The sequence below is a fragment of the Lichenostomus cassidix genome, chromosome 12 (genome assembly GCF_008360975.1).
Source record: "Lichenostomus cassidix isolate B80296 chromosome 12, HeHo_3.0, whole genome shotgun sequence".
Classification (NCBI taxonomy): Eukaryota; Metazoa; Chordata; class Aves; order Passeriformes; family Meliphagidae; genus Lichenostomus; species Lichenostomus cassidix.
Genome location: NC_139493.1, coordinates 5,715,275 through 5,729,761, shown reverse-complemented (window position 1 = coordinate 5,729,761; position 14,487 = coordinate 5,715,275). Strand labels below are relative to the sequence as shown.

General features: G+C 48.4%; 1 protein-coding gene across 28 annotated transcripts in view; it reads right to left on the bottom strand.

Annotated features, from left to right (window-relative positions):
- MAGI1 (membrane associated guanylate kinase, WW and PDZ domain containing 1) overlaps positions 1–9,224 on the bottom strand; it is a 321,207-nt gene extending 311,983 nt beyond the window's left edge. For 26 of the 28 annotated variants that reach the window (XM_085072350.1, XM_085072341.1, XM_085072344.1 and 23 more), the window contains exon 1: positions 8,576–9,224. In XM_085072350.1, the coding sequence (XP_084928476.1) occupies positions 8,576–8,861 (286 nt within the window). In that variant the 5' untranslated portion in view covers positions 8,862–9,224. The remainder of the gene's footprint in view (positions 1–8,575) is intronic. The other 2 variants (XM_085072359.1, XM_085072361.1) reach the window with 1 other exon arrangement.
- Between the last annotated feature and the right edge of the window lie 5,263 nt (positions 9,225–14,487).

The window sequence follows — 14,487 nt, the reverse complement described above, 5'->3', positions numbered from 1 at the left end:
AAGCCCCACCAGGGTCCTGTCTCCCTGTGCTTTCCCCAGGCAGCAGCACTGTGAAGAGGAGACTCAGCTTTGAGACAGCAGCGTCCCCAAATTGAGCCAAACCACAGACTTCTCACCCCCAGCTCACTGGGATCAGCACCCCCGGGGCTGGGCTGTGCCACATGTCCCCTGCTGTCCCTGTGCCATGCAGGGGAGCCACACACTGTCCTGGGGCAGAACGAGTTATTTTGGGCACCACATCCTAACAGGATAGTCAACAGCAAAGCTGCACCAGAGTCACAGAATGGTTTGGGTTAGAAGGGACCTTAAGGATTATTCAGTTCTGACACCCCTGCCATGGGCAGGGACATCTTCCACTAGCCCAGGCTGCTCCTGGCCTGGAACACCTGCAGGGATCCAGGGGCAGCCACAGCTTCTCCAGGCAGCCTGTGCCAGGGCCTCATCACCTCACAGTGAAGAATTTCTTCCTTGTGTCTAACTTATCCCTGTCCTTTTTCAGCCTAAAGTCATTTCCCTTTATCTTATCATTACACACCTTTTTAGAAAGTCCCTCTCCAGCTCTCTTGTCAGCCCAGAACAAGAAGCTGGTGGGCAGGACTGCTCTGGGGCTGGGGACTGTCACCAGCTGTGAAGAGCCCTGCTCCTGGCTGGTCCTGCAGAAAACACTCAGCCTGGTTTCAGAGACAGCCTCAGCATCAGAAACACCTCCACAGTGAGCATGGAAACTTCCCCAACTCAAAGCTTATGTATCTCCTGCTGCTCTCTCCACCTCTCCTCCAGCCATCCCTGGCTTCCCACAAAGCTCCAGTAAATTGCTCCTCTGCAGGTCCAAGCCCCAGGAACATCCACCTGTATCCCTGCCATTTAAATTGCTAAACTAGGAGTTCTAGCTGCATCTTTGGGAAGGAGGAGGATGGGCATTGCTATTTTTAAGAAAAGTCTTTTCCCAGTTATTCTGCAGCCCAGGCCCTCACCTGTCCAGTTCAGCCTGTTTGGGAGGTTAACTTTCCTCTCTTATGCATCCAAAAAACTCCGAGACATCTGTGTCTGTCATCAGTTTGGTCTAACACCCACTTAGTGCAGGATCTGCACCACTGGAATAAGACAGGTTGAACATCAAAGTTGGGGTTTTCTGAAAGTACACAATATCTGCACAGCTTTGTTTGTGTTGAGGGAGTGGCTGGATTTTAGGCAGCTTCTTTCTCAAAGGCCTTTTTGTTAATGACTAAATGAAAAACCCAGAGTTGAGGTTTTCCTATTAAAAAACAAGCCAGAGATTAAGGATATGAAGAAAGGAGTCAGTCTCTTCCCACCCTAATTGTACTGAGACACTGACTTGAGGGCTCCAAAATTACAGATGTATAATCCAAGACAATGAACTCTTTACTGAAGGATTAGCAAACCATGCAAAACTGATTCCTTATTCAAATGCCTTGCAATTGTAAGGGCATCTGTTCCACTTTGCAAGTCATCCCAAAGGCTTTGTTTGTTTTGATTTCCTGTTCCATTATGAAGACAGGGCACTTTGCATTATTTTCACACTGTGTAATAAGCATTATTGTTTAGTCTAATAAGGGACAGGTAATGAAATTCAATAAATATTTTTTTACAAACTTATTTTTCTTTTAAGTTACGACACAAGCCCTCTCAACTGTAAAAACTAGAACTGTTTTTAGCCAATAGCCAAGTGTGTAAAAACGTAACCCAAAACGTCAGGACCTGAAGAATAAACTATTTTGTTTCTCCAAGGTCTACTAGGGGCAGTTAAAGAAAAATATCTGCAGGTTTAAATAATATTGTTAACACAAAACAGTTCAGCACAAATGATGCCAGAGCCAGGGCTGGGGACTAACAGAGAGCACGATGCCATCATTCCAGCCTGTAGCAGCAGAATAGCTCTGGAAACCATTTAAAATGTCACAAGAGGGAGGATGGATGGAGTGTGTGACCTTTGGAAACTGAAGGGTGGATCTCAACTAAAATATCCCAGTTACCCTGAGCCATGCTTTTCCTGCAGGGCCAAAAGGGATGCTGGCCCACCTATTTGGTTCAGAAGGAAAAGCAGAAAATTACAATTAAGGAAAAAAAAAATAAATAAAAGATCCCAATCTGCCAACATACCAGCCCAATGCAAAAGCTGCCAAAGTGCTCTGGAAACAGGCAGCCTTTTCCACAGCTCCCTCTCAGATCAGCAGATAACAAAGTCTGGATGATAGCCTAGGCTTAAGTTTGTTTCCCAACAGCAGATCCTTGCAGGAAGCCCCAAACTTAAGTCATCAAAGGCACTGATTCTGTGGATCTCCCAGGGCTGCCAGCTCTGAGCCTTACCTGTCAAACCACCGAGGAAAGCTGCACCAGACCGAAATATAAACTGAGAAAACAAAATATCAAGTGTCAAGAGAGACAGAGAAAACGATGATAGTGGTGAAAAGGATGTTTCTGCAGGAGCTGCTCTTGCACACTCAGCAGTGCTGTCACTCAGCATGGAGAGAGAAGCTGCTGCTTTCCGTGTCCTGCAAGAGATGCCTCTGGTGACAGGGCAAGGCAGAGGATCAGATCTTCAGAGATCACAGGGGGGATGACCCATCCATGTGCCCTTGGTGCAAAAAGGTCACTCCATACTCAGCTTCTGAAAGGCAAAAATAAATCTCTTCCACAGCCGAGCTAGAGAAAAACTCTGGAGAAATGTGGAGCAGGAGGATCTGCATTTTGCTGCTCCAGGAATTGGGATGTGGAGCTGGAAGGAGCTCAGACAGGATGGAGAAGTCTGAGTCCCAGCCCTCCAAGTACCACTGAGTGCTCACAGCAAGGATCCCTGCCTTCAGATAACACTTTGCCTCAAATTCTTCATAGTCCTTTTTTTAAATTCATGGCTCTTGCCCGTAGAGAGCCACTACTCTGTGCTTTTCACCAAGAAATTTAAGTCACTTGCAGCACACAAAGATCAAAACCAAATGCCTTGATTTACAAGTTCCAGTCAAAGTCAGAGGAAGTGTAAAAAAAAAAAAAAAAAAAACCAAAAACCCAAACACCTGAAATAACTAGCAGGCATAGCTCGTGTCTGGAGCTAAGTAAAGGAATGCAAATAAAAAACTTGGCCAATTACTTTAAAAAGCCTCAGCAGAGGTCCCAAGGATCCTGCCCTTGCCCACAGCCCAGACCCTGCTAACGTGACAGAAAAAGCCCTTGAGGCAGCAGCATCTTCTCAGCTTCCACATCACTTCAAACTGAGCCATGCTGAAATCTAATGAGAGAGGGCCCGAATCATGGGCTCTGCAGAGCCACAAAAGCGCTGCTCTGCATATCTTTACACCTTAATGTAGCTGCCCTGGGGCAAATGTTTCCCTGTGCATGCATACCCTGCCAAAGGAGCAAGTGTGCTTCTCAGGCATCAGATCAAGAGATACAGGAGCAGCCAGAAGAGATGCATGAATGATCACAGCCTGAGCTGAACCAGAGGAAAATGACAATCCCAAACCCAGGAACACAAGGAGCTGCTGCTGGTTTGGCTTTCAAACCTGTTAAGAAAAAAAAAAAGTCCTTACATTTCTAACATGGAAGATGAATCTTAAATCTCACGATAGCAGGTCAATAATTCACTCATGCAGGAGTTGTAACTCGGTCTTAAAAGCATGGAACAACATGCAGGATGGTGTTAACATCTTATTTTGCAATGATGTTGAATGACTGTTCATAATTAGACCATAATTGTGATTTAATTGCTCTGTGATCTGACTGGCCATAAAGAGGGAGCCAGGAGTCCCATCTCAATGGGTGGAAAGATTAACTTTATTGTGGAAAGCATAATCCCCTTTCATGCCATTAAAAGAATCACATTAATTCCTGGGAATTTTTGTAGCAGGCAAGATGTGGCTCTTGGGCTCTACTGCCCATCTCTGGGGTGCTGCCCTGTGGCTCAGGAGAGGATGGATGACTGCTCTGCCACCAGCAGGATCGACTTCTAAATCCTGGCAAGTTCTGCACTGTCAGCTCAGGCACAGCAAAGATAAGGTCTTCCTCAAGGCAGTATTTTAGTACAAGACATACACATTTTACAACTACTAAATGCAGTACTTCTTTAAAGAAAGAAGGCTACTGATTTGTAGCAAAATATGCTCCACGTGAGAGAAGACATTTTGCCTTTTTTTATTTTACATTTCAGTAGTGACTACTCCAACCATCACCCAGCCTGAGTTGAAATCAGGCCTTATAAACCTAAAACACAAAAACATCACCCAGCTTTTCACATGGCAAACCTTTTCTCTCCACTTGACATCCACTTGGGTCCTAAAAGAATTTGGGTCAGATGGAAAAAGGACTGAGAGAATTCACTGTGCAAGCGAGCGGCACTGAGCAAGCAGAGACTGAAGGAAAACACTTTTTGGAGCTCAAGTGTGACGCTGCAGAGGTAAACTGGGAACAGCAAGAGCTCAGTCTCTAACCAGCCTCTCCCTTTCCTGGCCCAAAACATCCATCCCAAGCTCTGCTCCTCACAGGCAGCAGCACTTGCTGCCAGGCTCTGCAATGCCAGGCATGGGCACTCAGTGTGGGATGTTCAGCATCACCACTTGCAAAGCAAAACAAAAAAAAAACCCCAAAATAACAAACAGGAATTATCTCATGAGCTCTCTCAGGAAAATAAAAGGCAAAGATTGAAATACCAGCTCAGGCAAACTTTTTCAAAGAAGCTGGTTTTGTTCACATTAATACATGTAACTGAGTTTAACATCTCATGTAAAGCAGATGCCAGCCTGACATTGAAGCATTGAGTCACTGCACTGTATTTCAGAATTTATCTTAGGGTCAAGTTAATGTTTGAAAAGAAACAAATGCAGCTGATAGCGCTGGGTAAACAGTGACTGTTTCTGCTTGGGATCATGCTTACTCCTGTTTGCCCTGTACAGGGCTAAAAAAAACCCCACAAGCACCCTCAACTCCTCTCTACCGTGGGATCCCCCCAGCTGCAAAGCCCTATCAAAATTATTAATTACATAAACTGCTCTCAGCACCTCCTGGTTTCAAAGCAATTGGTCATTTGGAGCTTGGGATTCTGAGACTTTTTAGGGAAGCAAAGCATTGGAATGAGAACTTAAAAAACCAATTTAAAATAAGTTTACAAACATATTAACTTTGACAGTTTCCCATACCAACCAACTGGCTTGGCATGGTTTGGCACAGGTCATTGAACCAAGGAGCTAAAAAAGCTGAAAATCTCTCTGCATGTGCCCATCTCTCACTGAGGCAGAATGAAAACCCAGATACTCTGCCTCAAACAAAACATGGCACATTTCTTATAGATATAGGCTTAATTCTGCTCTTTTGTAAGATGGCACCATAAATTTCTGTTGTGCTGGACTCTGTTAACCAAGATCCATGAGAAAAAATGGTGCTCCCAGTTCTATAACTGACCTATCCAGTGCAATCAATCATCAATTTATCAAAGTGAGCTATTTTGACAAATGTGAAATGTATTCAAGGAAGCTACAATATTCACAGTACAGCTGGGAAATCACTGTGTTAAGGCAATGCCAGCTTTACACAAGAATATGTGACCACTGCTCCAATAATTCAATCTATTAATTCCATACTCACTGACCAAGTAATAATAAAAACACATTTATTAACTCCACAGAAGTTAATTGCCAATTTCATCAGAATTTAGGCACAGATGCAAGATGGAAAGAGTCACTCATAAAAGCACTACATGTTAACTGAGGTTTTTTTCACACATTTGACAGTTCTGAAAGTTACTAAGATACATGGCAGCAAGATTCTCCCTCTCTTTCTCCCCCCAAAAACAGGCAACTCTAATGGTACAGTTTTCTTCTCAAATGTTGCAGCAAAAGAGGGTGCATATGGGGAAAAGGAAGGCAAAGCTTCATTAAAGTTCTTCAGCTTTCTTCACTCTTTCTCCCAGGCTAAGCCAAGGACCAAGAAATCCCACATGAGCAGTATTAAATACCAGTATTCCCATTAAGAGATTTCCCAGAAGCTCCCCCTTTTTTGTACTTACTTTTCAAACTTACCACTCACAAAAGCAAGAAAAGAAATATTGCCTGTGAACCTGTAAGTCTACAAAGCCTGGTTTGATGATAAAGCCCATGCACAGCCTATTCCACCTACATTTCACATCGTTTCACATCCTGGTCTCTTCTCTTTCACCAAGTGCAAGGTCAGAACCGTTATTTTCTCTGCTCATGCTTGCATGACTGACTTATTTATAGTAAATTTCCTGTTTTTCCAGCCTTGTAAATGTCATACGAAACAGACAGGCAATAAAATGTATACATTTCCAGGCTAATATTGCCCCAGCCCTTCAGCACCAGTCAATTAGGCACTATGAACTGGGAGGAGGAGGAAAATCATAGTTAAAAACATGTTTACAATCTTATCTGCACACTCCTTTGCTGTCTGCTCTAGTGCCACACACTTCCTGTTGAATGACAGTTGCCATTCCCTTAATGAGATTTTTAATCAAAACAGAAGTAATGCATTTTAATTAAAATAGTTTCCTTTTCTATGCTTATGATTCTGATACATGAGGGAGATCCCTGCTTTGCACAGAGCAGCATGCAGATGCCAGGCTATCAGTGACAGGCACAGAGAACTGCTTTCCAGACCACAAAAATATTTAGTGATTTAAAAACCAAATATTTATTTCTATTCCACATTCTTGGCTAATAAAGCATTTTTAAAAATATGGGGAAATAAAAAAAAAAAAGAAAGAAAAAGAAACTACAATTCCACAGTAACCAGGGGTTTAGTTCTTAGCTCTGGATGAGAACAGTCCAAGGTTTAAGTGCCTGCCCTGACTTTGGGCTTTGAACCCTTGTCTCCCACTTTCCAGGTAAACCCAACCAGTACACCAAAACTCAGCTCTCTGCCCCATCTTTTGACCATATCCTGGAGCTGAGACACATTTACCACCAAGTTCTGTCAATTGCATTTTATTCACAGGATGTGTTTCAACTCATGTTTCCAAAGTAACAAAAACTTTGATCACAAATTGTTTGGTTGGGAAGAGTTTTATACACACCTTTCTACATCCACCAACACCGATCACATTGCAACACCACAAGCTGTATTTTAATACTTCTGCTAAAACAATCAGTATGTGAAAAAAAAACTCTGCCTAATTTCCTCATACTTTTCTTCATGCTTTTCTCCCCCTCCCACCCAGGCAGGGAAACCAGCAAGCTGAGCTTCCCTCCCCACTTCCCAGTGAACACAGCAGGGAAAACAGGCATTAGTTAAAGGAAAACTGGTTTTTTGGAGAGTTTGACAGTGTTTGCTGGGATATTTCTACAGAGTCCTGGAAGCACTGGAACGAGTAGCTGTGCTTTGGTGGACGAGCTGTGGGGCAGGTGGTGGAAGGGGAGTGCACACCATGGCTCACCCCATCGCTGTGATCCGCTCTGGAGCTCTGAAGGATGGCTCTAAAACAAGTGCCTGCAGCCCTTCTCAGCTCATCACTGAGCGCAGGGACAAGACTTCAGGTGACAGTCCTGCCAGCTGGCCATAAATTCTGTCTGCAGCTACCGGCTGGGTTGAAGCAAGTACAGAAAAAAAACCCTCTCGCACCACAAGCCAGAGTGAAACCCCTGCCTTTGGGACTCACACACGTCTGGATGACAAATAAACTTTCCCCTAAGGAATCTCCTGGGCAACACAAGGAAAACTTCCCTTCCTTCCTGCACTTGGAGCTGACCTCGGGGTGCTCCTCTGTCTCTCACACCTCCGGCTGTCCAGCTGCAGTCCTGCTCCTCCTGCCCATCCAGCCAGCCTCGGTGGCTGCGGCAGCACCGACAGTTTTCTGGCACTAAACTGAAGTCCTGCCCTGGAAATCACAAGCCCATTAGCCAGGCCTGTTAGCTAACCTGTTGAGCGACTGTTGAGTGCACAGGGATGTGAAGTGGCATCGTTTTAATCCAGCATGCGAGAGCTCTTCCTATCCTCTTCCTCAGCCCAACGGGAGAGCTACCTGTCTGTTCCTTCACCTGTGCGCTGCAGGCTGGCAGCACAGATGTGCCCTCACCTAGGGCAAATCAGGGGGAAAAAAGGTAAATCTGGGCAGCCTTTCAGCCAGAGAGAGAAGATGCAGGAGGGTCCAAGCTTTTTCTTCCCACGCTGGCAGCCAGCAAACACGCACTGCACTTTCAGAACAAGTCTGCACTCATCACTCAGCAGCTCCAAAGGATGCTCAGCTGCTGGAGGAGGGGATCCCTACCCCATTTCCCCAGCTGTGAAGCTCCCTCAGCCTCTCCACGGGTCAGCCGGACACCGGGCTGCCCCGGACACGCGTGGGTTTCCCGCAGGGAGCGCTGGCGGCTCCGCGGTGCCTTTGGGAAAGTCTCACGCAATTGCTCGCCGCGCTTAGCGCAGGGCAGGGAGCCGCGGGGCGGCTGCGGACGGGTCCGGACGAGAAGGGGCGCACACGCGTGGGTGCTCTGTGACATCCACGTCCGCGACCGTCGGGACTGATGCTCGCCACCCCCGGCACCGCGCTGGCCCAGCCCCGCACCGCCCGCGGGCAGCGCGGACCAGCTCCCCCCGTCCCGCCGCGCTCCCCTCGCACCTTGTCGGACGGCTTTCACCACGATGGGATCCTTGCAGCTGCGGATCACTTCCAGCACGTCGTAGCGCGGCAGCCCCGACACGCGGACCCCCTGCACCTCCAGCAGCAGCTCGCCCTCGCTCAGCGCCGCCTCGCCGTCCCCCGCCGCCGCGCCCGCGTACGGGAACTCGCCGTGCTCCGCGCCGCCGAGCAGGGGGAAGCCCAGCTGCCCGCCGGGCCCGCGGGTCAGCGCGCACTGCCGCACCCGGCTGGACCAGTGGTTCTTCTTCTGCACGACCCGCGACATGGCGCTGCGCGTCCCTCCGCGCCCGCGGAGCGCGCTCGGCAGGTGCGCAGGGGGCGCGGACCCGCCGCCCGCTCAGGCCATCACCGCCCGCCCGGCTCCGCGCCCGCGGAGGGCGCGCACCGCCTCCCGCCCGCCCCTCCGCGCCGTCCCTTCTCCCCTCTTATAAAGGAAAAAAAAAATTAAAAAATAATTTAAAAGCGCTGCAAAAAGCAAATCCGGCAGCCGCGCGGCGTTGCCGCCCCTCTCCGCGGGCGCTGCGCGGGGCGCGGAGCCTTCGGGGCGATACAAAGCGCCGTTTGTTTTGTTCCAGTTCGGTCCGTCCCGCTCCGCCGCGCTCCGCGCCGCCGGCGCAGGCGCCCTGGCACGGCCCGCCCCGGCCCGGCCCGGCCCCCGCCCGCTCCCCGCCCCCGGCACGGCTCCTCCCCGCTCCCACGGACAACTTTCCCGAAGGGACAGCTTGCTGCCGGCGCCCCCCGGGCTCTGGCGGGCTGAACCCCCCGGCGGGAATCATCCGTGTCCGAGAGGGGCTGGAGCGAGAGCTTAGCTCAGCCCCCGGAGATGCTCGTGTTCCAGGGGACGGGGGGTGGCAGAACTTCGCTTTCCCGGCAGGGTTTCTAGGATTTTCCAAACTGCGCACCTCTGCAGTCGCTTCTTAGCTGCGTTTTCCAGGTGGTTGTTACGGGAGAGGACACAAAGTACAAGTCCCGAGGAAAAACTTGCACAAGCCCGTCATTAACATGGTATCAAAGCGATTGCGCAAGGCTCAGTGAAAGTCGTGCTCCTACTCTTAGTTCTCCGCTCCGCTTTTGGATTGCGTGCTTGAATTTGAGACATTAATAATGTTCTCTCATTGTCCTGTCCCCGTGTGATTGTTTAGAAGCTGGACACACCAATGGCGAGGTCTGGCTGCTGGGGACAGGGACACCCATCCATTTGTTTCTCCTTGGCCACAACTCTTCAAAGTTACCCAGAACTGGTGCAAAACTCGAAAGGGGAAAGTAAGTAAGCGTGCACGCACCAGCTGTCCCTTCCAGGTCATGCTCCGTGCTTCCAAACCTGAAAGCCAGGCCTCATTTTGAGCAGTCTTATGCATGACCGAACCCCTTCCAGCAAGGAATTCAGTTGTCAGATGTGTGCGTGCCCTATTTTGCTGCTAATCGGGACTGAGAAGTGACACAGGGAAACAAAGAGTCTCGCTGTGCTGCCCTAATGTGTGCTCAGACACTACAGCCCGCAGACTTTCGCTGCTGCCCGCGTCGCTCTCATCTCGCATCTTCCCAGCCAAGCGTGTCCCGCAGGGATCCGCGATGCGGGAGAGGCTCGGGAAGCGTCGGGAATTGGGGAAGGAAGGAGCTCAGCCTGACATCGCCTGATGCTGGGATCAGCCAGGCTTAGCTCGCAGACCTAAGAGGGGTGAGCGGGGTACTTTCCCTGCCCTTGCACCTGTCCCGGATGGAGAGTGCAGCCTGTCCTTCCCGCACCCGCTGCATTCCATCGCTCCTTCCCCCAGCTGCAGTGTCTCATCTGGATATTCCGCACAATCCCATCGCGGCAGACTCGGCTCTGCAGCCGCGGGAGCCGCGCTCTCCAGCCCGAGTGGCACAGCCACCTCCAGGCAAGGCAATGGAAGGCTTGGCCAATGTCACATAGCACAGCAGTGAGTCAGCTCCATCCCCTGCGCCTCAGGCACCTCTGCCCAGGTCTCCATGGGGAGCAGATGGGATTGCCAGGGCTCAGGGAAGTCCTTCCAAGGAGGGGGCAGAGCCTGCCTTTTTGGGTAGAAGTGGACTCATGAAGTTGTGTACCTGCTGCGTCTAGCCCTCATTTGCTTCAAAGAGGTTTCTTTCCATTTGGAACTTTCATAGTTTATTTTCATGCTTAAAGCTGTGCTGTTCCCTTATGTTTGAGCAGCAATAACTGCCTCACATCTGCTTTTGCTGGCTCGGTAACCAGCTGCCCAATTTGTCATTTTTAGGATGAGAGCACACTTTTTTTATTGTGCCTTCACCAGTAATGAGTGGATTGGTCATCAGGCTGGATCCCCTGGGCAGTAAATGTTCCAGAGGTCTGTGGATTCTGCAGCAGGGCTTGTGGGGAAGGGTTTCTCTCTCATCTGTGCACTGGCTGATAGTTGTGTCACACGTGTGAGCTCACGGCGCAGGGAGCCCCTTGTTCACAGCCCAGAGCTGGCTGTGACGTATTTTCATCACCATCATTTTGCAGGATGTGCTATGTGACAGCCCTGCTAAGCTAAAAATCATCTGGGATCCATGTGAGCATCACATGAGCCGTGGCTGCCCTGAATAGATCTTACAGAGCTACTCATGCCTCACGGAAAAATTTTTGAAAAACACTATTTAGAAAAACAGTTTTGCTAGTAAAATTTATGAGATGACAGACTTCCAAGGGCCCTTTTTGGTTTGCTTACAAACACTGCAGCAGTAATGAAAGTGTGAGCTGTCCCCATCATAATCTTGATGCTGTACTCATGTCTGGGCCACTGTGATCCCAAAATTGCTCTTGCTGATAATTAACAAAACCAGCAAGCCTCAGCCAGAACTTTCTCTTGGTTTTCAGATTTTCACTTCAGTTTTTCTCCTGGACCAATTTCCTACCATTTTATCTACTTGTTGCATCCATTGAGGACCAGTTGGTCAATCTGGATGGCCCTAGAACCTGGAAGATGGCACCACTTGGCTCCAATATAGCCAAGGTTTTTTGCTGTCCTCATTGCTGACCCTGTGACATGAGCAATGTCCTCATTGCTGACACCTTAATGCTGCAAGGAGATTATTTCAGGGCACAGATGTTCCAACCACCTCTATTAAAGGAAGCCCTTGGTCAGCCTTTAACAGCACTGAGCCCTTGACCCATGGCAGGGCTGCTCCTGCCCAGAAGGGTCCCTGACAGCAGATGAGGGATAATTGGGTTATTACTCCATACAAACCTGGAACTGCATTCCGTTGCTCAGCCTGGCCTCTCTCCCAGGGGACAGCAGCCCTGCCTTTGCAGGGGACTGATTTAATGGTTAACAGACTGTCTTCATCTCTAACAACTGCAGCTTAGTAATGACACTCTCCTTTTTGTGAGGGTCTCTAAGCACTTTGGGAACAGTAATTAAGGAAACTTCACAGGGCATCTACCTGGGGAAAGCTGAATTTTAACACAGGGCAGGGAGAAGCTCAGGCACATTCCTCACCCCAGGAAGGCTCACTGCAGCCATCCCACCTCACCTGCAGCAGCTGCTCCAGCCTCATCTCATGCAGCTCTGCACACTCTTTACCAGCTCACAGCCCATGACAGTTTTATTAAAAGTGATTTGGGTGGGCTCAGACCTTTAAGCAGAGCCTGATTCCCTTGCTCTTTTGTCTGCAGTCGCTGTGGTTTGGTGGCCCATGTGTTGGCAGCTGCTAATTTGTCAGGATGAGAAGGCTGGTGCTTTCTTCCTCCTTCAGAAGGTGCTCTGCATGCTTTGGGCTCTGCTACAAACACACAACAGCTCAAATGGCTCTTCAAATAGGATATTGACCCGTGGTCCTGGTCTCAAATATCTCTGAAATTTCGTGCTGTGTCCTGGATTCTAAAATGGGTCAAAGCTCCCCCAAGCATCAACTCATTCTCTCAGATTTCCTGCTGAAACTTGAGGAAACCACAGTTTTACTTTTTTTGGGATGGAAAACCATGTCTAGTCACTGAGAATGTTGTGGGTTTATGGCAGTTCACAGCCATGTACTCCCACCAGAGAGCATAAAAAAAGATGACAATGATTAAGACTACAAATGAAAGTACAGATTATTTAATACATCAGAATTTATTCTTAATTTCCAGATAAACCCCCAACCTTTGATATCACAGACCTCAAGGCTTTGAAAGCCTGAGCACATGGATCCTGGAAGAAAAGAGAGAGAAAAAAAGACTTTAAACAAGATCCAGTTTCTCAGACATTGAAGTTTCCTGTTGGCACACTCACACTACCAGAATCCATCAGCAGGAAAGCCATGTATTGTGGTTATTTCCCAAACAAGAATTGTTTTTATAGTAATCCCACTTAACTTTTATTGGAGGAGAACTTTTTGTGTAGCATCCAGGGTTTCTTAACAGCCTGGTGCTGCTCTCTGGCAGCAAGGAGGAGATGGGCTGGTGGTGCTTTGAGTCCTGGCTCTGGCAAACATTTCAACTGATGACCCAACTCCAGGTCCTGGACAAATCCTGTATTTATAGGAAACTTTCCAAGAGTCAGGAGATGAGCAGCCAGCATGGGCAGGTACTGGCTAAGGTCAGTGGCAGAGCTGGGCCAGAAAGCTCCATCCCAAAAGGCAGCTCCTTTGTGGGACATCAGCCTCCTGCAGCAAGGTGCCTGGAGTCCCTGGCTGGCTCAGAGAGAGCCTGTGACCACAGGATCCTGGGAAGAAAAAGGAAACTCACCCCTTACTGGGATCCTATGTCACCTTCCCCTACAATTTATTTCAATAATATCATGCATAGTGGAATACAAAGCTGAAGATCAATCTCATAACCATATTAAGACACTCTGGGGTGTATTTTATAGGGCCATTAATATACTTCTTGGGTGGTTAAAGTCACCCACAGCATAACTTAATGGCTCCATAAAACATGCTATGTCATATCCTATGGCTTAAATAACACACATTAGGCTGGGTATGTTGGGATGTGGTTGAGCTTTTTGGGTGGAAGCAAAGGGACACAGAGTGACCCCCTGGAAGTGGGGATGCCAGCCTTGGGGGTGTCCAGTCATTTTTTAAAAAGCATGATTCCAAGAAATCCAACACAATTACTAATTGCAGATTTCATTAACTTTCAGTAGCACTTGTATTCCCAAGTTTATTCATTTCATTCAGGCATATCTTCCCTGCAGAAGCCATTCTGTTCCAGGGTATAATTGCTGTGGGTGGGGCTTTTTGGCAAGGAGGGAGCAAGGCTGCTCCCAGCCTTGGAAAGCTCTGGAGAAGTCGGGAGCAGAGCAGGCAAAGCCTCTTGGTTAAGAGCAGGGATCAGGTTGGCTTTGCAAGGGAAGCTAAGTCTGCCATATGTTTCAACTTTCTGAGAGAAACATGAAGGAAACCTCAACACAGTGTCCATTTGGGACAGATTTTATTGGAGTGGAGGTCTGTGGTACCCACAGGAGCATTTCCAAATTGAAAAGAAAAAAAAGGAAAACAAAATCTTGGCTTTTTCTAGTCTTTCTTGACTATGATCAAGCTATAGCAAAAGCAAATTCCTCCCTCTAGTCTGGTAGGTATTAAGTCTTATTGAGTCACATTCTTCCCCAGGAATTTTTCTTTGCTATTTTATTGGCTCCACGTGAGTTACCAAAAACTCTTCAGCAGACACTAGCTGTGTCCTGCGAAGATAAGCTATCCCAATTCACCTGTCTCAGCTGATAAACCTCCCCTTTACTGCTTCTGCTGCTTGAAAAAGAACAGTGCTCACCTCTGATTTGTGCTGCAAGAGCTCAACACAACTGCCCAAGGCACCAATACTCACCCAAACTCACTTCAGCTCGAGAGCCCCATTCTCTCCTCCTTTATTATCCTCCTGATTCCCTCTGCAGATACAGAGAGAGCCTCACTGCGTCCTTAACTCCACCCCCAGCTCTGCTGAGGCT